This window comes from Ursus maritimus, unplaced genomic scaffold (genome assembly GCF_017311325.1).
Source record: "Ursus maritimus isolate PB19 unplaced genomic scaffold, ASM1731132v1 scaffold_2, whole genome shotgun sequence".
In the NCBI taxonomy this organism is placed as follows: Eukaryota; Metazoa; Chordata; class Mammalia; order Carnivora; family Ursidae; genus Ursus; species Ursus maritimus.
In genome coordinates, this window is record NW_024424452.1 from 97482271 (window position 1) to 97506084 (window position 23814).

Consider the following 23814-nt stretch of genomic DNA (forward strand, 5'->3'; position numbering starts at 1 on the left):
TTCCCCGCGAAATTTTTTTACTCTTTTTTTCTCCTTCGTTTCCAGCAACATAAGAACATCTAAAAGCAAAACTATTTGGGGAGGGGAGATGATAGCAAATGAATGAAAAACTAGCTTCTTGTCTTTTGGTGGTTACTATAGCAATAATCATGATGGGAGATTTTCAGCTGCAAGTGGTTTCTATAACAACATGATAGGGTGCTTTAGAAATAGTCCTGAGGTAAATAGATTCTTTAAGGGTCTCTTAACCCTTTTTATTCCACAAGATTAGCATCCTCTTAAAGGATAAATATTAGTTGGCTTATTTGATAGAAGCCTTAAAAATACTGTTTTTATTTTGTAAAGAGTAAACATTTAAGTCTTTTTAAAGACCTGGCTTTAGCTGATAGGATCTTAAGCTCCTTCATTTCAGAAAATAATTGATAGCATCCTTACTCTGTCTCTACATGATGACATCAAAATAGTCTTAAAGCTATTTCTTTCATTGTATTACCCTAAAACGTGGTCAGCAGTAAATATTCCTCATTATAACATATATTAATTCTCTCATGGATTACCTGACAGCTCTTGCTTTAGTGAAACCTTGTCCACAATATTATTACACCTGTTAGGTTCCCTGACAGGTGGTGATCTTTCTGCTCTAACAAGCGGAGCCTGCTTACTCATCCTTTGTTATGCTATTCAATGTGCTTCGTATCAGGCATGGTTCCTACTTAACGTACAATTTACTAGTTATTATAAGAGGAAGCTTATGGAATTGTTCTGAATTTATTTAAGTTTTAACACTGTAAAACATAACATGCAAAAAAATGAAGGCTCCCATTTCATACATAATGTCATTCAGGAGCCCCTTATAAGTGAAAGATCCATGGGGATGCATGACAAACACATCACACAAGAATGAATGTGGGAGGCTGGGTATGATATTTTAAGAGAAAAAAAGTGGAAACCTTAAATTTAGTCACACAATCAGGTAAATTTAAGGAGATGCAGATTAAGCTTGCTTGGTTCAGTTCAATCATCAATTATTGATTATCTACTCCAGGCCAGATACTGAAGGTACATATAATGATGAATAAATATGGTATTTATTTTAAAAACTAAATTATCATATCAAGTAAAGACACTTTGTATTATTAAACAAAACATTAAATTGGCTTTTAAAATTCATTGATTTGAAATTAATGAATTATTTGCTTGGATTCACCTTTCTTCTTTTGCCACTTAACCCCCACATATAAAGTGCAAAGGCATATCCACACCTTCCTAAAAGAAATGATTATTGGCATATTTGAGCAAGGGTGACTTCATCTAAGGGATGATACTTTAAGTTTTCACATGAAGTTTCACTTCTGTGCATTTTTTTTTACACTGGAGCTATCCTTATACTTTTACTATTTTCTGTTTAGTGAAGCTGCCAGTTCCAAATATGACATATTCTATTTCAAGTCTCAGGAAGATGTCAGCAACCATGCTTCTCCCTCTGAGTTTTCAAACAATGCTGTGGTATTCTCATTTCCCTGGTGTTCTGTGCTCAGTAATGAAGCCTCAGAATTCATTACATATGCACTTGCCATAGCCTCCTGGGACAGAGTTTGCCAAATAGGTCCCTGGGAGATCAAGACCCATTCTCCATGTGTGTCATGGGGCTGTGCAGATGAGCTGAGGCATATCTGTATACACCAAGGCCCTGCTCAGAACAGCATGTGCCAGAACACACTGGGCAGGGAGCCATTCATAAACTCTTCAAAATCTTATCCAGACCAAAGGCACAAGAGCATTGTACTTGCTACGCTCAGGACCATGGGGCTTTTAGCTGAATAAAAAGCAAATGAAATATATTCACAATGTCTTCCAAGTTATCCAGTAACCACAGTAACCTGGGTTTTCCCCAAATCGAGCCCACAACGTAGAGTGACCTGGCAGAAACAAATCATTCTCTCTCTGTTCAAGCGTAGTGAGCCATATTGAACAGAATAAATTTCCTTGGGGTAAAACCAATTAATCAGCAAACAATCAGTACATATTTACTGCACCACTCAGGAGCTAGTATTCTAGGTGGGATCAAGACCCAGTACACAGAGCATATATACAGACATACTAAGGAAGCATATATTACAGTTCCTGAACTTAAACAGTTCATTTACTAATTGTAAAGACAAGTGTCCATACATGAAACAGAGAACAATTAAGGAAATACATAGATAAATGTAAAGTTGTGTCTTAACAATGATAAGCTGCTCAGGCCAAGAGATCAACAAGAATGCAAAGATATGGAAAAGATTCATGAAAAAACTAGACTTCTAAGGATATGCACAATTTGGATATACGTCATAATTAATAAACTCTTAGAAAGTACTTTGAAATGTCTTTATTTGTGGTTATTTCTACAATCATGTCATAAAAGAAGATAATTTAAATCCTCAAGGACTAAGGTCTTCCTCATAGTTGTAACCACACATTATTTTTCTAGGCTTTAGTTCCCTGCACAAAAATATGAAGAAACCGTTCAGATCTACATTGTCCAATATAGTAGCCATTAGTCACGTACGGCTCTGAGCACTTGAAATGTGAATAGTTGGAACTGCGATATGCTGTAAGTGTAGAAGACACACAGGATTTCAAAGCCTTAGTATGAAAAAAAAGTAAGTGTCTCATTAATTTTTAACACTGACTACATAATGAAATGATACGCTTTTAGTTATATTTGGTTAAAAATACATTATTCAGGTCAATTTTACCTGTTTATCTTTACTTATTAATTTAATTTTTAATTATACATTTTACTGGAAGACCTAACGTTGTATGTGTTAATACGTAACATTACATACACATTACATTTCTATCAAATACTTGCTATTTAAAATGTAGTCTACGAACCAGTGGCATCAGCATCAACATCCCCTGGGAGCTTATTGGAAATACCTACTCCCAGGCCTCATCCCAGACCTGCTTAATCAGAATCAGCAATTTCATGAGATCCTCAGTGGTTCGTATGAATGATGAAGTTGGGAAGTGCTGATCTAGATACTTGCAAAGTGTTTCTTTTTCATGATTCTATTATCCTCCTTTTAGTTTTGATTTTTTCAAATAGATGTTTTGAAGTCTTCTTGGCACCCTAATCTGTCATATATTATTAACTGCATAACCCAGGGAAGTTATTTAACAGTCCTGATCCTCAATTCTTATAAAATGAATATAATACCTCCAACCCCGTAAGTTTTCTATAGGCAGTAAATGAGACACTAAGGGTTATGCATTTATCCCCAGGAACCAACAGATTGGAGACATTTGTGTAATGTCAATAATAAAATTGAAAAATTATTCAATTATCTTTCATTCTCATATTGTCTATACTATTTTGGTACACAGTGCAATGGGCTCAAGTTTAAAGGGCTGTTTTCAGTTATTTTACCAATTTTGTGTAGTTTTTTCTTTAACCTTAATTGTGTATAATATACTTACTTAACATTCTGGTACAAATGTAGTGGAAAATATTAGAACGTTCAAGCCCCTTTTTAGAATTAAAATGCCATGTGGCTAAATTATTCTGCACAATGGTTTTATAATTAATGTTGAAATTATATTTGTTAATCATTGATCACTTAAAAAAATGATGGCTTCATAGGGTGGGAAAAATACCTTTTTTATTAAGAACAATTTTTAGCTCTGCAGGTAGGATTTTCAATTTGTTAGAGGCAAAGGAGCTAGTAAAATGTAAGTCTATTCCATAAGTAAAAGAGGTCATTGGAAAGTCTGTCATTATTAAAGTATACATGGATTATAATAAGGTCAGAGAGTCTAGGCCTGATTAGCTCTAAATGAATTTAATGTCAAAGGAACATAATTAGACCCTTATTAACATTTCCAATGATTGACATTTAGTAAAAATGACCTTCACAATTTGCATTATTTAGTTATGTTGTAAGGATGATAAAGGGCAGGGCATCTTCTCTGGGCTAAGTCTGTGTGGTTGCAACGTGCATTTGGTCCATCACTCTAGCCCTAAGGACAGACACCAGATCCAATCTTGACCCTGTGCTTAGGTGTGTGGGCTTTGTAGAGGAGGACCCAGAAGGTTTGATTCTCACGAGAAAGCTTTGAAAGCAAAAGAAATCTTTAGAAAAGCAGGCCCCTGATTTCATCAGTGATAATGTTGATGATCGAAAGTTTTATGTAAAAGCACCTAGCAAAATGGCGGTCTTATACAGCAGATTTAAGATACCTTCATGGAAAAGTTTCTCAGTGAGTTCATGGACTCTATAGAGGAGATAATAGAAGAAGGATGTTGAGATACAGGCGACACCAACGAAATCTAGCCACAGTCTTCTCAACTGGAGCAGGGAAGTCATGTTTCAGAGTTTGCATGTGAGTTAACTGTGAGAAATAAACAGTTGGAAATACTGGGCTCCTGCCTGGATTAGGTGACAAGATTGTCAGAGAATGTGTGCTGACAATAGTATTGTACTTCCTGGAACTACAAAAACTAAACATTCTCTTTACAATATTGTGTAGTCTCACTTTCCTTGGATTTATTCCTCTATTAAATATGCATTTACAAAGCATCAAGTATGTGCATGGTACTTTGCTAGACAATAGAAGGGTCCCAAGCTTTGGACCCTGCATTAAAAGGAAATAATATTGATTAAATAATTACTTTATTCCAGACTTTTACAGGGAACTTTATGTATGGTATTTTTTTACCATAATAACAATAATGATAATGGCTGTTAATATTCACTCTGTGCCAAGCATTATTAGGCATTTTATGTACATTAACTAATTTAATCTCCACAATAAACCTATGGGGTAGGTATCATTTTTACAGAAATGGAAACTGAGGCACAGAATTGTTTAGTATCTTAGTAAAATGCACAGAGTTAGGAAATCACAGAGCCAAGATTTAAACCCTGGCTCCGAAGTCCATGCTCTTAAACACTATGCATCTCCTTCCTCAACCGAGGCCCAGTGACACTGGTTTTGCTAAAACCACAGATATGGCAAATAACACAACTAAAATTTAAACCTCTATCTGTGTGACCATTAAATTATACTCTTGACATTAAATGAAATTGGCCTCAGGTTAGTATTGAAGACCATTATAAGACAATGATTGCCTCATTTTTCAGACGCCATAGGGAAGCAAAAGAAAGGAATGGTCTTATAGAGCTCATCTACTTATTTCAACTGTTTCATGTGGGTCCTATCATACCATACATCAAAGTCAGTGATTTATCCGATGATTTGCTTGATTTTGTCAAAAGAGGTGAAAGTAACAACTTCACAGCAAGGCTTAAATGAGAATTCAGGTTTTCTTGCTCACTCATTCATTATTCAACAAATTTCTAATGACTACCTACTACGTGTAAGCCATTTTGACTACATCTCCTGCACTCACTTCTCTGGCAACCTGGCCCCAACCCTGGGATGAAATGCTGTTCTCTGCAGAAAGCCTGGCTGAAGAAAATTCAACAAGCCTCTTTCCTCTTATAAACTGAAATTCTTAGATCTGGAAATTTCTATTCCATCTCCAGTAGTATTGTTTATCCCTTTTATTTTAGTGACTCATTATGGATGTGATTTAAAACCTAGCACGCACCAAATATTTGCTGTTTCAAATCCAAACTATGATTGAAAGCATTAGGTGGGTCACCAAAATGTCAAGGGCCATCCAACCTTTCAAATTTATGAATGAAATTGAGGGGACAGTAAATCTTGAATAAAGAATAAATTTTTCTTTGACAGCTCAATTAAGTCCTCTTTAGTAAGTCAATGGTGTGTCAATGTATAGAAATCAATTGTGGCTTTTGAAGGGTAGTTTAATAAAATATAGAAAACTGTATTCTGAAAATATCAAGGATATAAACAAAAAACCTACTCAAAGACACCAATTTGTTGTTTTAATAAAAGCAAATCAAAAGTGAAAATAAAGCAACTCATTAGCAAATGTTTACTTATAAATTCATCTATAGGAAAAGATCTTTTATATGGAAGAACATCAGAAACCATTCAGTAGATGCTGCTGGAAATATCAAATTTTATGTTCACAAGTCCTCTCTTTCCCATTTTTATCTAAACGAAATTAGATCAAATGCATATTAAAAATAGATTTAAAATAGAAAAAAACCTGTGCCTTCGCATGTTTAAAACATCACTCCGAACCACAGCTAACATATCCTTTTCCGCATCCCAGTCACTTGCTTCCCCAAGTCCCTACCCCTCTCTCAGTAGTTTGAGGGGAAAACACAGTGAAATGCATGCTCAGAGCAATGAGAGCAAACAGCTTTATTTGTACTGTTGGGAGTACACTGGCTAGCGTTTACTCTAACTCACACGAGGCATATTAAAAATTGCCATTTTAATTTGACATGAGCATTAACAACTGTTTCTTCCATCCCTTCTGCTGAGAGAGGATAGATTTGACTTTTAAGATTAGCATCAATAAAAATAAGAACAAGAGACAGAGGTGGTTAGAGAGTCACATGGGGAGAATTAGGTTAGTAAATCATAAGAAAAGACTAAGGATAGTCGTGATAAGAAGGTATTTAAATTCAAACACTGAAAAAAAAAAACCCCAAGGGTCAATAGTTATTCTAGTGTGCGTCTGTGCGTGTGTGTGCATGTGTGTGTGTCTGTGTATACATATGCAAATGCAAAGTTTAAACAGCAGGGGAAATCTTTAAGGTAAGGATTGTGGCTTTGACAGTTAATACCCCAGAAATATTCATTGACCATTCGTGGTGCATAAGTAGCACTGAGGAGGGCACAAATATAGAGCAGATCTTCCGAGCAATGGAAGCCTTTCACAATTCTCACTTCGTGTGATATGTCTCCTAGCCAAAATTTTAAGTGGTACTGAAAATACAGAGTGAAATGTTAAATATTTTCTTGTGAAAACCAAACCCTGGAAAACAGATCTTTTCTAACTGACATTTATCTTTATTCGATCCTAAGCAAGTCTGGGTACTTTATGGGCAAAATATCTTTGGCATGTTGAATTAGCTCATCAACAGGCTCCCTCTATAAGGATAGACTTGGGCTTGTTTTTTTTCCAAAATAAATTTCCTGTAGTGCAAATGTGTTAGTGGATTGTACTCTTTTTTGGAGGGTTATTGTTGTTATTGCTATATTTTGTACTAATCTAGTAAATTTTCTGTTAATGCAAAATTATCTCTAAACATCTTATAACAACAAAAGTTAACATTTATTGAGCACTTATAATATGTCCACCAACCATTTAAATCTAGTGATGTAATCCTCAACAAAAACTGTTAAGAAGTACGTTTTACTATTCTTTCCTTTTTTTGCAGCTGAGGAAACAGGCTGTGAGTGGCAGAGCTAGACTTGGTATAGGTGTGTGTTACTGAGGGGACTTTGCTCCTCCCCACTACATTGTCCTCTTTCCCACTGGGGCAAGTCTCCCATGGTTAGCTAATACAAAAGTTACCAAAAATAATGATAATAAAAAAAATTGACAAAAATTTCAGATTCTTGACTGATGCTTTTTAATTACCCATCTGTTTCATAAGTAAGTGCATTAAAACTATCAAGGACAAAGGAACAAATATTATTTATAATAATATCTGGGAAACTAAAATGCTCTTCCCTGAAATCACCTTGTAGTGTCTCTTTGCTCTGAATAAATATATTCCACCCTATAACTGAGCTAGATTACCAATATGGCTGCTTTCCAAGACACTGAATTATTAGATAATACACCCACCCACACACACACACTCTAAATACATTTAATGCTTGGCATTCATCTTCTCTGACACTGGTCAAATTAGTTTTTTGCTTCTTGAAAAATATGTATATGTATATAAATATAAATATATATATATAAATAAATAGTGCATATATGTGTGTGTATGTACATATATATGCCCTAACTGTACCAAAAGAACAAATACAACAAGAATTAAAAAAACCATAGAAAATATTTTATTTTCTCTCAAACAGAGATTTCCAAATTGCTATTCTCAGCCCCTAGGGCTGCTTGAAGGTATCTCCTTAAAGGACAGGAGGGCACCTGACTGGGCTGCAGGGTCTCCTTTCCTTCTTCAACCTGAGCTGGTCCACATTCTGATTTTGCATATTGAGGTTATTCATGATATCTTCCTTGAAGGAGTACTGCTGTACTTAACAGGAAGAAAAGACAAGTCTGAAACCCACAATTCTAGAACTTCTCATAATATCCAGTAGGTGGCAAACTTTACTGCAAGAAAAAAGCTTGGCAGACTATAAATTGGTCTGAAAATACCAATTACACTTCACATCTGGTAAAGTTTCTCGTTCTGGATCTAAGTTTCAAGTGGAAGCTGGGGACAAAATTCTCAATGGTCACTTCCCTTGGAATTAAATTCCTCCAAGTATAGTTTTAAGTAATTCCTACAAGGTTTTGTGTGTGTCCATGTACATTTTGTTCTAAAGATACTATCACAATGAAAATTATTTGACTGTCGACTGAGTGTTTGCAAAATATACTAGGTACAATATAATAATATAGATGACCGATTTTTTTCAATTAGGTGCACAAAACTGGAATAATTACAACCCTTACTTCAAGACACCATTGGTCTGTGCATAGTTTGCCTTCATTTCTTTAGTGGCTTTTCAGTTATTTTTTTAAAAAAGATTTATTTATTTATTTATTTGAGAGAGCTAGCGAGCGAATAAGCACAAGCAGGGGGAGGGGCAGAGGAGGAGGGAGAGAAGGAATCTCAAGCAGGCTAGCCCCCATGGGGCCAATCCCAGAACCCCAAGATCATGACCTGAGCCGAAATCAAGAGTCCAACACCTAACCGACTGAGCCACCCAAGTGCTCCTATTTTTAATACAGCAATAAATTGCAATTCATTTATATATTTGAAAAATATAATTTTTGAGAGGCAGTTGTCTTTGCTCATTTACTATAGTCAGCTGAAGTCTAGGTCATAGACTGCATTTCTAAGAGGGCCAGTAAGCATCTTGCCTATGGACACACCATAAACCCAGGAAGCACCCATGCAAATGGTGCCAATGTCACCATTCACCCCGGAGGAGATCCAGTAAAAGGACGTGCTTCATAGATGATCTTGTCCGGAACCAGTACTGAAAACAAGTTAAAGTGTATGTGTAAACAAAGTAAAGGGGGGGGGGCGGTGTGTGTGACCTGATTATAAATTTACCCATTTTTGCTTTAAAAATATTTTTATCCAATTTATTCAGTAATACTTTAAAAGTCTCTAATGGTTACAAAGGAAACAAGAGTCCACTTTTTACTTCCCCATTCCTCCTTCTTAATCCTGCTGTACACTCCCCAGAAGCAACTACCTAAAACTCTTAGTTATTTCTCATGGTTTTTTATTTATATACTTGTAAATAATAGGCTGAGTATTCCCCTTGTCTTATTATTTATGTATTTACGTATATGTTCATGTATTTAGAGTGTAGGTGGCAGCAGGGGGCGTGGGCAGAGGGAGAGGGAGAGAATCTTAAGCAGGCTCCACAGCTCACGGTGGAGCTGGAGGCAGGGCTCAATCTCACAACCCTGAGATCATGACCTGAACCAAAATCAAGAGTCAGAAGCTCCCCTCCCTTGTTTTAGATACTGGCATAATCTACTGGATTACCTGCTATCTACATAAATCTACCTGCTATAGTAAAAGTAGATTTAATTTTCCTGCAGTTCTCAACCTCACACACCCACAGCCCCCAGCACACATGCAACTCTAGTGCTTTAGTTAAATCATTATTATCATTACTGTTATTCATAAAGAACTCCGCAACTACACAGTAAATTACAATTTCATTTCCCTTCTTGCACAGCCTTTTCCCTAGAATTAATACTGGTTAGAGTTAAAAAAAAAAAAAAAACAACTTGTTCTGTTTCATTTTCCTTTACCTCTCTATATGGTACTCTGCTTTTTTCTTCTTGGGGCTCTACCTTCTCTTTCTCCCTTCAGCACCAGTGAATCTCTATGCTGGTAGCATATCTGTGGTCCAGCGAGTGATTTTTGGTAAAATGTTTTTCTTCTTTCCTTTATTAGAGCCCTTGTATGCTAGATTCCATGTCTCTCATTTTCTTGGTTACACTCCCACTTTCATGGAGCTTATCTTTTAGAATCTTCCTGAAAAGGGAGCATGAAAGCTGAAATTTTAAATTTCTGAATTTCCGCAAATATTTGTCCGCCCCCCCCCCAACATTTGATTGATAGTTTAGCTGGGCACAGAATTCTAATTTAGAAATTATTTTCTTTCAGGATTTCTAAGGCATTTTTCTAATATCCCCTAGCTTTCAATATTTGTTGATAAATCAAATGTTACTCTAATTTCCGATGCTTTGTAAATGAGGTGCTCCCTGTCCTGCTTCAGGGAAATGATGTGCTTCGCTGTGGATCTATTTTTTAATTCTTTGTGTAAGGCATCTCAGAATTCTAACTTAGAAATTATTTTCTTTCAGGATTTCTAAGGCATTTTTCTAATATCCCCTAGCTTTCAATATTTGTTGATAAATCAAATGTTACTCTAATTTCCGATGCTTTGTAAATGAGGTGCTCCCTGTCCTGCTTCAGGGAAATGATGTGCTTCGCTGTGGATCTATTTTTTAATTCTTTGTGTAAGGCACTTAGCAGAAAATTAAATCTATGAACTTGTTTGTTTTTAATTATAAGAACAATTTTTATATTTCTGTCATAATTTCAAGTTCCTTCTCCCTCCTCTCCTTGCCTCCTTTACCCCCACCCCATTTCCTTTCTTATTTTGAAACTCCTTCTTGGCTGGTCCTTTATTCCCCTATTGTTTCTACCTCTCATTTCCAATCTCTTAGTATTTTTTTCTAGTGTCTGATAGATTTTCCTCTTTATTATCTTTCAATCATTCAACTGGACTTTTTATTTCTACCACTGTATTTTTTTTCTTTTTTCTTTGTGTAGTTTTTTTTTTATTATTATTATGTTCAATTAGCCAGCATATAGTACATCATTAGTTTCTGATGTGGTGTTCAACGATTCATTAGTTGCGTATAACACCCAGCGCTCACCACCACACGTGCCCTCCTTAATACCCATCACCGGGTTACCCCTTCTCCCCACCCCCCTCCCTTCTGTAATCCTCAGGTTGGTTCCTGGAGTCTAGAGTCTCTCATGGTTTGTCTCCCTCTCTGATTTCTTCCCATTAAGTTTTCCCTCCCTTCCCCTGCGGTCCTCCGCGCTATTTCTTATGTTTCACATATGAGTGAAACCATATGATAATTGTCTTTCCCTGCTTGACTTATTTCACTTAGCGAAATAAGTCAAGCAGGGAAAGACAATTATCGTCAAGCAGAGAAAGACATCTACCACCGTATTTTTAATTTTAAATACTTCTTTTGTTCTCTAGTTTATTTTAATAAACACCTATACTTATTTCAATGCTGTAATATCCTTTCTTAACTCTTGAATGTATTAATGCTAAATTTTCATAAATTGTTGTCCACTCCTTAAATTGTCTTTGTCTCTTCCAAGTCACTTAAAAAAAATTTTTTTTGTGCATTTTGATCTTAATATTTTATCTTAGAGGTTGTCCTCTATGTGGCAATCTGATACAATCTGTTCATATTTAATAAAGAGGTACTATTGTTCCTAAGCTGATTAATGGGTACAAGGATGTTTGTTTTTCCTTATTCTTTAGAGTGTAATTGTAATAAAATTTAAAGTATAACTAAAGGACAGTAATGCCTTATATACATATATATATTTCATAAATACTCTTATGCATGTGTTTATTGAAAAAGAGCTATTTGAAAGCACTTTTATTTCATGCTACAGAGCTTTCTAGCTTACTAAGATTTATTCTCCAGTGACTGGGCTGGCTCATTTCAATAGGTGATACCCAATATCAGCATCTGTAAATATTTTCTCTCAGGCTGGTCAAGAGAAATAATTGTTTCCTGCTTGGGGAGTAAATCTGGCTGCTGGCATTTTTAGAACTGAATTGAAAATGAGGTTGGGGAGTGTCTCACAGTTCTTTATGTAGATATTCACTTCATCCCCCTGCTATCAGACCAGACCCAACCACTCCCACTAGTTGTTTGTGCCTTTGAATCCCCTTCATGCGAGAAGGGCAGTCATGTAGTTTCCTGGGGTGAAAGATGGGATATATGACAACCTAACTGTGCTTTTGGTAAATTTTCCAAACAACCTCTCCATTTTCAGCCCTACTTGAGTACCTGGAACCTCTAATTCCTGAAACTTTGGGGGGTTCTACGGCATGAACTCTCTTGCTTCTAGGTTTCTGTCACCTGGGGTTTTGCTGATTCTGGTAAGCTAAGTCTACTACAACTCACCCATCTGCAGCCTAGCTTCCCTTTATGTATGAGTGTATGTACACGGGTACTTATTGCTGTCCCCTCAGCCTCTCTTCTAGCTCTTGTGAATATGACAATTTCATCCCTTTTTGTCCTTTTCTCTAGGACTGTTTTTTTTGTCTGATTTATTGAGGTATAATTTACATACAATTAAATTAACCCAATTTCAGTGGCAAATGCCTATGGCCAATAACTATTACACAATCATGACACAGAATGTTTCCATAAAAACTCCTTCCTGCCCCTTTACAGTTAGTTGCCTTCACCCACCTCCATTTCCTGGTGACCACTAAGTTGCTTTCCATCATTATAAGTTTGCCTTCTCTAGAATGTCATAAAATTGAGTCATACAGCTGATAGTCTTTGTGCCTGGTTTCTCTTAATTAACATAATACTTTAAAGATTCCTTCATGTTGTTCACTGGGTCAGTAATTTGTCCATTTTATTCTTGAGTAATAGCCCAATGTGTGATATATTAAAATTTATTTCCCAACTGATGAATATTTGGATTTTTTCCAGTGTTGGGCATTATGAATAAAGGCACTATGAATTTTGCAAGCAAGTTCTTGTGTGGACATTATGTTTTCATTTTCTTGGGGGAAATATCTAGGTGTGGAATTGCTGAATAAGTGTATGTTTAAATTAATAAGACACTTGGAAACTGTTTTCCAAGGTGGCTGCGCCATTTTGCATTCCCACCAGCCATGTATAAGATATTTGACTGATACAGCAGTACAACAACAGGAAAAGTCGTCTTTTTTAAGGTATGATACATTACTAAAGATAAAAAGGATATTTTTTTGAATATATGAGGGTCAAACCAGCAGGACGATATAACCATTTTAAATTTCTATGAACATAAGAACATAGCTTCAGAATATAGAAGTGAAAATTGTCAGAACTAAAAGAAATAGAAAATTCATATTCACTATAGGAGATTTCAATGCATCAATCTCAATGAAGAGAAATAGTAGAAAAAACCCCAATGCTATAGAAGTTCAGAATAACACAGTTAACAATTTGATATAATTGATATTTATAGATTTTTCATAGGTCAAAGAAGAAATCACCATGAAAATTAGAAAATATTTTTATTTGAATGATACTGAAAATAAATTTATAAGAAACACAGTAAAGCTGTGCTTACACAGAAATTTTTAGTCCTAAGTTAATAAATTAGAAATAACTGAAAGAGTAAATAGCAGTTAAACCCAAAGCAAGTAGAATTAAGAAAATAAAAAGGCAGGGGCGCCTGGGTGGCACAGCAGTTAAGCGTCTGCCTTCGGCTCAGGGCGTGATCCTAGCGTTATGGGATCGAGCCCCACATCAGGCTCTTCTGCTATGAACCTGCTTCTTTCTCTCCCACTCCCCCTGCTTGTGTTCCCTCTCTCGCTGGCTGTCTCTCTCTCTGTCAAATAAATAAATAAAATCTTAAAAAAAAAATAAAAAGGCAAAAGCAGAAATCTAGGATAGAAAACAAAGACACTGTACAGAAACTATACAAAGTCAAAGGCCAACATTTGAAAACACTAATACAACTGGTAACATGTAGACAAGAATGATTAGTTGCAGGAGGGCATGAAGGAGACTTCCATTTTCTCCACTTCCCGTCAATACAATACCTAGTATTGCCAATTTTTGTCATTTGGCCATTCTAGTGGCCATTCTAGATATTGTTTTTTCAATTTGTTTTCCTAATAATAAATGATGTTGAGCATTTTTCAATATGCTTATTTGCTATCCCTTTATGTCTTCCACGGAATTTTGGAAAGGAAGAGAATTAAACATTTATGTGAATATCACCACGTTTACATAAGAAACTCTACCCAGTAAGTATCCTAACTTCTAAAATAATGTAGTAAAGAGAAATGGACTTTAGAATCAGACAAACCAGAGGTTCAAATCCTACCTCTTTGACACTATGCAAATGACTTAGTCTTTACAAAACTTAGCTTTCCATCTGTAAAATGCTTTATACAAATATTATAAGAAATCCATTTTAAAAGTTGCATTGGAGGGGCCTTGGGTATAAATGTTAATTTCCTTTGCTGTGTTTCCACACAAATGCTTCATTTCATGGCATAAACAATAATGCTTGATTATTAAAGGAAGGAAAAAACCATCACCATCATCACTAACAAAACAAAAATAAATGGAAAACCTAAATTCATAAATGCCGTTGATGGTGAAGAGGGCAACAATAGTATTTAATTGAATTTTCTCAGTTTGGACACAAGAACTTAAAATGCTGCCAAAAGTTTGAACTTATTAAATATTTCTGCATATTCCTCCCATTTGCTGCTCCACACCCTCTCATGCTTTTATTATGGACAGAGAATGCCAATATCCCCCTTGCTTTGGTTCTCTTTCGCAAATACTATCCTTCCTTCACTCACATTCATTGAAAAAGACATCTCAAGTACCTTTTCTTCATTGAGACTTTTCCTGGTAACACTTTTCCTGGCCCCTGTGATTGCACAGCCCCCTTCCGTGTTTCTGTTGTGACATTTTCCCCCTTCCTTCAGATGATAAGTATGTATTGAGTACCTGCGATGAGACAGGTGATATTGTGGACCCAGGAAATACAGAGACACAAGGTCTCCTTTCCTCCACCGAGTTAACATTCTAATGAGAAAACAGAAAACAAACAAGCATATACACAAAGAAATAACAGCATATATAACATAGCAAATAAAACTTAGAAAAGGAGTTCAGAGAAAGCTCTCAGGAAGTGACACTGGAGCTAAGACTTCACATGTGAAGATGTGATAGGAAAGCCAGCATCTGAAAACAAAAAAACAAAAAAACAAACCTAAAGTATAAGGATGATTAGTTGAGTTTTCTCATAGGGAGTAGAAAACGTTTGCTCTCTGAACAACCTTCCTGATAATATAGAAGCATATGTTAACTTTCTATGCGTAGGCACTAGAGGAAAATTGTTGGCTTCCAGGAAGACTCCATAGAAGATAAATATGAAAATCTTCTCAATCTTGTATGATGCACCAATTAGTCATTTATTTTCCGTATCTTCCCATCACCCTGTTGGTGGCCACACGGTGTTATGAGAACCACCTCTCTTTTTGCAGGAAGAGAGGGAAAGGATTTATCATTACATATTTCTCAAAGTTTACACACTATTTTCTTCTGACAATAGTTGATTTATGTCTTATGTCCTAAGAGCAAACTCTCCATTTTGTACCTTTTTTATTACAAGCCTGTACTGTTGCCCGTTACTATATTTGTGAGCAATATTGTGAGAAAGGAAGTAAAAATAAGAGAATGATATAGTAGATGAATCCACATGCAAGACAGTGTTTTGTGGGATAATACACTTGAGTTGACAAATCAGAAAGCTTCTCCGTATATGTGATTAAGAAAATAGCAATGCTGGGATCATAATGTATGTATATTTGGGGAAAACTTCTATACATACAAATATCAAAAGAGTTTAGCAAAAAAATTAAAGAATTATTATTTTTCTGTTGGTTATTATTCCAATTAGAATTTCAAAAATGTATCCCTAGAACAGAGTTGCTTTTAGAAAAACGAATTCCATATATTTTACTACATCTATTTCCTTGCAGAGGGATTTAATGTGTCATCTGTAAGATGTACATAATAACACTGTGTTGTTGTGAGGATTAGAAATAATATCTGTGAAATACCTGGCAAGCTTAGTACAAGAACATAAATGGTAATTATAATAAAGCAGTCATAAACCAAGTTGTAACATTCACTTAAATATTAGTTTCAGTTAGACTATATTCAGAGAAATTTGGTATCTCATTTCCCGGTATGCTCCAAAATCCTCCATGAGAGAATGTGAATTTCAAAAATAAATGTGTATAGGACAATTTAATAGCTGCTTCAATTCACCCCATTGCTCAGTGGCATTTGGCTCTGAGAAAGGGAAGTGGAGAAGCAAAGAATCTCAAACCAGCTATTTTTGTTTCTTATTAGCAACCACATGAAAAGATTTGACAAATCATCATTAATGAAAAACCTCATCATTAAACATCATCTGATAAAGCTTATCAAAAGAATGCAGCCAACTGTATTTTATTAATGAGTCTGAGATGGCATAGGAGCAGAAAGAAGATCTTTAATTTTATCCTTAGCTATTTATTTATTTGTAAACTTCATCCTGATATTTTTTTATTTCCCTGTAGGTTCCTTTTGCAATAAAAATGACACCAGGTGCCTCTCAAATTCTTGTCAAAACAATTCTATATGCAATGATCATCCAAAAGACAACAAGTGCCATTGTTCAGACGCGGCCATTGATTTGGACAAAGACTGTGACAACGTGAAAGATCCATGCTTCTCCAATCCCTGTCAAGGAAATGCCACTTGTGTGAACACCCCAGGAGAAAGGAGCTTTCTTTGCAAATGTCCTCCTGGTTTTAGTGGGACAACCTGTGAAACTGCCATTGTTTTCTGTGGCACAAACGCCTGCCAACACGGAGGTGTTTGCCATCAGGACCCTCTTCACCCTGTCTGCATCTGCCCCGATGGATATGCTGGAAGGTTCTGTGAAAAGGATCTTGATGAGTGTGCGTCCAGCCCTTGCCACAATGGGGCCGTATGCCAGGATGAAATCAGTGGCTATTCCTGCTTCTGTGTCCCAGGATATCAAGGCAGGCACTGTGACCTGGAAGTGGATGAATGTGTCTCAGATCCCTGTAAGAACGAAGCTACATGTCTCAATGAAATAGGAAGATACACTTGTATTTGTCCCCGCGATTATTCTGGTAAGTGTTATACATTTAAAGACCAGAGAATGTAATTAGCTTCCCCCCCTTTTTTCTTTTTTTTTTTTTCCATTTATTTGACTGAGAGACAGCCAGCGAGAGAGGGAACACAAGCAGGGGGAGTGGGAGAGGAAGAAGCAGGCTTCCAGTGGAGGAGCCTGATGTGGGGCTCGAACCCAGATCGCTGGGATCACGCCCTGAGCCGAAGGCAGACGCTTAACGACTGCGCTACCCAGGTGCCCCACCCCCCCTTTTTTTAATATGACAGAAGCAGAGGTGACTTTTCAGGTCTCATCCAATTGCTTATGAAAATGGTCTTTAGAAAGCTTCTTAAACCATGAAAAGTCCTAAATGTTTGCCAGTTGTCACTGTTTTTGTTTATTTTTATAAATTCTGTTCACTGTGTCTTTTTTTTAATTACGTTCAGTTAGCCACTGTATAGTACATCATTAGTTTTTGATGTCTTGTGCAACGATTCATTAGTTACGTGTAACGCCCAGTGCACATTGTTGTTGTTTTAAATGGAACCCTTTCATCATTTAAATCTTGGATTCAGTCTAGAAGTAGTGGGCTCTATGGGGCCTCGCTTTCCAGGTCAGGGCCCTTCAAGTTTCCTCATGAGAAGGTGTCTTTTTTCCTAGCTAAAGCGTGCCTGCGAATGCCCAATGTCTGCTTCTGCAGCCTGCTGGGAAGGCAGGCCATAGAATGGATAGACATTAGTGGGTTCTAAAGTGCAGGCAACAGATCAGTGATAGAAAGGCTGCTGGAGCATGGTAAATAAGATAAACCACAATTTTACTAGTAAAGAAGTCACTTTTTTTAAAATAAAGAAGTCACTTCTTTAATTTCTTGGAAATAGCAAATAGTAGTAGCACAAAGTTTCTGCTGACATGGTATTTGAGTACAGAGTAACAAGCTGGCCATTCATTCACTAGAAGGGTACATGCTATTTATTATTCTCCTGCTCAGTGTCTATGCTCCCCATCCTCCTGAACCAGTTACCCAGTTAGGTAATTTCTTCATGGTGACCATCCTTCTTGCACTGTTTTAATCTTTGGATTCTCTACAGTAAGGGGGCAACTCATATAATCTATGTTTTCTCACATTCATTCATCCTAACCTGCTCGCCACTTTCCTGTGCTTCCTGTCACATCAGTGTGACATTATTCACATCTGAATGCCACTTTTCCCTTATCTCTTGCCACTTTTGTAACCTCCTGTGACATCTGGCTTTCAACTTACCTTCTTCTCTCAACCCTTTCGCACTTACTTCTTTGTCTTGTCATTCTTTTCCCGAGTATGTTAAGCAATGTAATTATTTGGTAAGTACTTCTCTTCAAAATTTATAACAGAACCCTCCAATATCATCTTGCTAATATTACACATTCTGGAAATATCTCTTTTATAAAATTGATATATTCCTAGTTGCTCTGGCATGAAATTGGCTCCCTTGCCCTCAATCTTCACCTACAACCAATCTTCAAAATCTATTTGGACATCCAAGATGTCTTCCAAATTGAGCTCCTCCACTCTCTAACCAGTGCCTTGGCTCATGTCCTCATCATCTTGTGTATACTTACTACATACTCCTAAACTCTACCTCCAGCCTCTAGCTTCTTCACGTTGTTCTGAACATTGTGCCTCTGAAATAATTCCTCTAAAATAGATCTGACTGTGCCATTCCTTCTGGAGAATCTTGAGAGCTTCCCACCACACAGAATAATTTTAACATCCCATTGAAAACCCTCCACAATTTGTCCGTTACATATTAGTCATATCTCTACAACCTCTTCCACCAAAGCACTCCCTGTCCCTGAATTGTCTTCATTTTTTCTTCAAGTGGTTTCCCTCCCTCTGAGATGTCCTTCCTCAATTCAATGTCTACTCTGTGAAGTTCTGTACTTTCAGTACTTTGTTCACCTCTTGTCTAACTCAGGAAGCACTTCATGTCTGCTGAAATAATACTTTCAAGCTGCTGTAGTAATTTATTACCTCCATCGTGGTTTGTGCCTCTATTAAAGAACTCTGTCCTATTCTTCAGATATCTGTGTTTTTGTCTCCTCTCACTGAAGTGTTGGTTCCTAAAGGACAGAAATCATATCTTCTATTTATTCTTTAATTCATCAATATTTTGGGGGTATTTTTTATATGTCAGTCATTGTATTAAGAGGAGGCACTGTTCCCAAGGTGCCCAGTATAGTGAATAATGGCTCCTTAATAAACTGTTTCTGAATTGTTCTAATTGCCTAAATTCTTCCATATATTTCTGGGCACCCTTTGTGGTAATGAAACTGAGGTAAATAGATATTAGAGTTTACCTTCTCCATGTATAAGTTATGATGGTAGAATGATATGTTAAGTGGAAAATTATTTTATTATTGATTGCCTTCAACTACCAATATTAAGCTAAAATTTATGAGGAACAGTGAAGGGGCTTATGAAACAGTACTGACACCTGAAAAGCTCCTTATTATGTGCCAAATCATCATATCCATTGTTTAAAATTGAGTTATGGCAATTCAATTTCAGTTTTTAAAATTTTTGAGTAAAAATAAGAGATAAATTTTTGTGGGGTTGGTGTGGGATTGCTTTTGTTTATAATGGACACATTTAACAACTCTTATGGTTTATTAAGATAGTACATTCTATTTCCTGCTGCTAGTACAATACTGTGAACGGTGACTAAAAGTAACAGACATGACTTTGGAGAAATGTTTCAGCCCTATTAGCTACAGTGTTCTGACATAGTCTTATAATTGCAAAACACAGCTTGAAAAATGGTGTTTTACAATATATGTGTTTTTATTTTTTTACATTTCAATTAATTGGATTATAATGAATCCTTTCAGTGGTATAAATTTAGGCATAAAAGACGTCAAGGGTATATTCCAAATGTAGTAAAGCACCTCTATTATCAGGCACTTTACTCTACAATGAATTAATTTATACTGTGGATATACTGTATCCCTGCTGGGCCCAGTGAAAATCAATGCCTTTTTCTCACCAGAACGTTAGCTGAAAGCCCACAATGAGGACGCTTCCCTTGCTTGAACCTTGGTATAACAGAGTTGTTCCCTATTTGACTATGCCCTTCTCTTGTTTTCTAAGAAATCAGCTAAATTTTATTATTTTAGCTCTGCTGACATGAATATAACTTGCTTACAGAGTTTAAAAGACACTCATCAGGCAGTAAGAATCATGTCTGTTATTAGCTAGTTAGGCTCATTCGGACACAAAGGTGCGATTTTAGGCTTGATCACCAATCTCCACAAGTAAAACAGCCTGCATTCTGGGAGCTCATCAGTGGTTCCCAGCCCTGACTAGACATTAGCCATTACCCAGAGAGATCTGAAACAGAGATGCCAGACTCCACCTTCAGAGAGTCAAATTTAATTGACGATTCTAATGTATAGCTAGGGCTAGGAGCCAGAAATCAGGTTTATGTGACCTTAATTTAGAAGCTTTTCTTGCAATATCCCATCATTTAGACCCACAAGGAGGCTAGCTTACCTCGATACCATTCCCTGGCTACCAGTGCTTGTGGCAATTAATGAGAAGCCCAAAGAAGGTCTACAGGACCAAGGGAAAAGCCAGAGCTGGGAAGAGAAGAAAAAGACTATTAGTAATCAGCATGATGCGTAGACATTCTGGCTCAACCTAGACCTCCCAATGAATCCTGGAAGCTATTACAATAACCTAGCTGCTGTGTGCTACATCCAAATTTAGAGGTTCATAAAGAATCTGGCTTACAGGAAAAAGCCTGTGCTCCTCAGAGCAGCAAAGTAAGAAAACGTAATAAATTTTAAAAGACAGAGAGGCAGGAGAGGAAAAAGAGCGGTAGCACATGGAGAGAGGGCTCACACTGCGGGAATCCTGCTCTGTGTGCTCCATTGCGCTTCCTAAGTGGTGATTCATGAACTGCAGAAATAGGTTCAGAGAGAGCCACGGAAGATGCTGGTGAGAATATGCCAGGCATAAGCAAAAACTCCAATTTAAGCTGAAAGTAAACAGTTGCAAACTTCTTTAATGAAAAGAGTATTAGCCTTGAGCATGTGACTGCTTTTAGTTCAAGCTTATGCAATGCATCATGCTTTCACTGAGGTCTCTCTTAAAATTAGCAGATTGATGAATGAAAATTTTCACATTAAGATGCCTGAAATATGAGAAAAATGGGGCCACAAGAGGGCAGGAAAAGGGCAATCAGATGCATGATGAAGCAAAACACTGTAGGAAAAGATCTTATATCCTCTATTATAAAATAGGTCTTTGGCATAAAAACAATCTTGTGGAAAATAAGAAAAAAAAACCCACTTCATCAAATTTACTTATTGATTATAAGATGCATCTTTATTTCAGAAATGAAAACATATGAAAAAATTCATTTTAATTCAAGAAAATGTGTTAGTGTATGGAGACTAGTTAGAAGACTAGTTGGCACATGGAGACTAGTTAGTTAGAAAGCCACTGCAATACCAGGGGTAAGACATTAGGACCCAGCCTGGAAGACGGACTGTAGGGATGAAGGTGACGGTAGGTGTAGGGTTCACTAAGAAGAAGACTCACTTGCCATTTATTAAAGCCAGAATATTCCCAAACTTACTATACCCAAGAAAAACTTGAAATCTCTAATATGAAAAATAAGAATGCATTAAAAGTTCAATTTCCATTTCCAACTTAATACACTCATCTCTATCAGTGCTTCTTGAAGTTTAGTATGCATCTGACTCACCCAGAGACCTTATTAAAATACAGTTTCTGATTTAGTAGATTTGTGGTAGGGTCTGTGCATTCATAACAAGTTCCCATGTAATACCGATGCTGATGCTGCTGGTGTGGGGACCACACTTTGAGAAACCACTGATGTAGACAATAACGTGGATTTTCATGTGACAACACAAAGTAATGTGTGAGTGTGTGTGTGTGTGTGTGTGTGTGTGTAGTATTTATTGATAGTAACAGTTCTGGATAAATGATATGACTAAAAATAAATATCTGTTAAATTCATTCAGTTGTTAATTTTGTCAACACACTCACGTATGTATATACATTGAGCTAGGCATTGTTATAAGCTCTGTAAAAATAAGAATAAAGAAAGGTGATGAAAAAGTCCTCTTAACATTCTAGAGGGAAGAGATAGACACGTATAAAATAAGTAATAAATGAAATATATAGTGGGTTAAGTGGTGAAAAATACAGTGGAGAAAAGTAAAAGTCAAACAAAAAGGGGGAATTAGGAATTAACTTTAAGCTGAATGACTAGGGAAGGGCTTACTAAGAAGGTAACACATGAATAAAGTTCTAGAGAGGTAAGGAAGGCAGTCAGGCAAATATCTTGTGGAATAGCATTCAAGGCAAAGGAACAGCAGATGCAAAGGCCCCGAGGTCAAGAGTACTGGAATGTATGAGAAGCAGCAATGAAGTTGATATGACTGGAGTGCAGTGAACAAGGAGAAGGAGACATAATAAGACTACTGGGGCTTGTGCGCTATTGTAAGGACTTTGGCTCTTGCTCTTAATAAGATGGGAAGTTGTTGGATAGTTCTGAGCAGAGGACTGAAATGATTTGACTCACATTTTAAGAAAATCACTCTCCTTATTATGTTGAGGATATACCAAAGCATGTGGTTAAGGTAGAACTAGGCGCCCAATAATACAATAACCCAAGTCAATAGACTACTATTAAATGGGAAAAAGCAAAAGAAAAGCATCAAGTTTTAACAACACCTTTTTCCTCCTTTAAAATTTAAGATAAGAATTAACACAGAAATATCATGGATCTTGCAAACAAAATGTGAGCACACCTTTCCTGACCTGCTCTCTATTGCCCTCTGGTGGGAGGTCTAGATTATGCAGGACAGGTCTACTCCAGAATAGTTCCAGCGACAGTGTGGTTTTCCTTACTAGTTTATATCAATTGCATTGTCATACAGTCTTTCACATGCACACCTGAAACTTATTCTACCTCTCTGCATTACATGGTTACTCATTTATAATTTCCTATCAGACCTTATTCTATTAATAATTTTTTTTATGTTCTTTTCTGTGCTCTCTCCAATAGTCCTCATCCATTCTGATAAATAAGACAAACAGGTCACCAACTCTGACGCCGCTATTACAATGGCATTTATCAAAAGCACAATTTGAATTTCGGTCAATGTGGAGATTTGAATCTAGGCTTAATGTTCCATCTTTTCTAAATATATTTTTGATCAACTGAATCACTTTTCTAATATCATTTTTCTATGACAAATCATATAGATAATTTAATGGTCATGAACATAATTTGGGGAAATAAAAGTATTATATATTATAAAATCTAAGCTTATTACATGAGAAAAGTTGTTATTTTCATTATGATTACCATTATTACTGTAAGTTTTTTACTGATTACTGATTTACTGATTATTGATTTACTGATTAAAGTTTTTCCATAAACTTAATACATAATACAAAGTTAATACATAAACCATTTGATACGTTTAAATCAACTTATTGGGAATAATTATTAATAGTCCATATTTATATAGATATACAATATGTAAGACATGAGTTTAAAGAACATTTAAATATTGTTTCCGTGAGCATCAGCCAAAATACCTCACATTTAATTCACCATCTACATATGCCCATAACAAATATCTTTCACACCCAAAAGGCAAATAATGTGTGCCAGCCAAAAAAGAATATTTGAATTTCACAAACTGTATCTTCATGGCATCAAAGGAAAACGATTGT

At 36.2% G+C, this 23814-nt stretch overlaps 1 protein-coding gene across 1 annotated transcript in view; it reads left to right on the forward strand.

Moving 5' to 3' along the window:
- Window positions 1-23814, forward strand: part of CRB1 (crumbs cell polarity complex component 1) — a 177142-nt gene that overhangs the window by 22135 nt on the left and 131193 nt on the right. The window contains exon 2 of the mRNA XM_008685170.1: window positions 16498-17079. Within this exon, the coding sequence (XP_008683392.1) occupies window positions 16498-17079 (582 nt within the window). The remainder of the gene's footprint in view (window positions 1-16497; window positions 17080-23814) is intronic.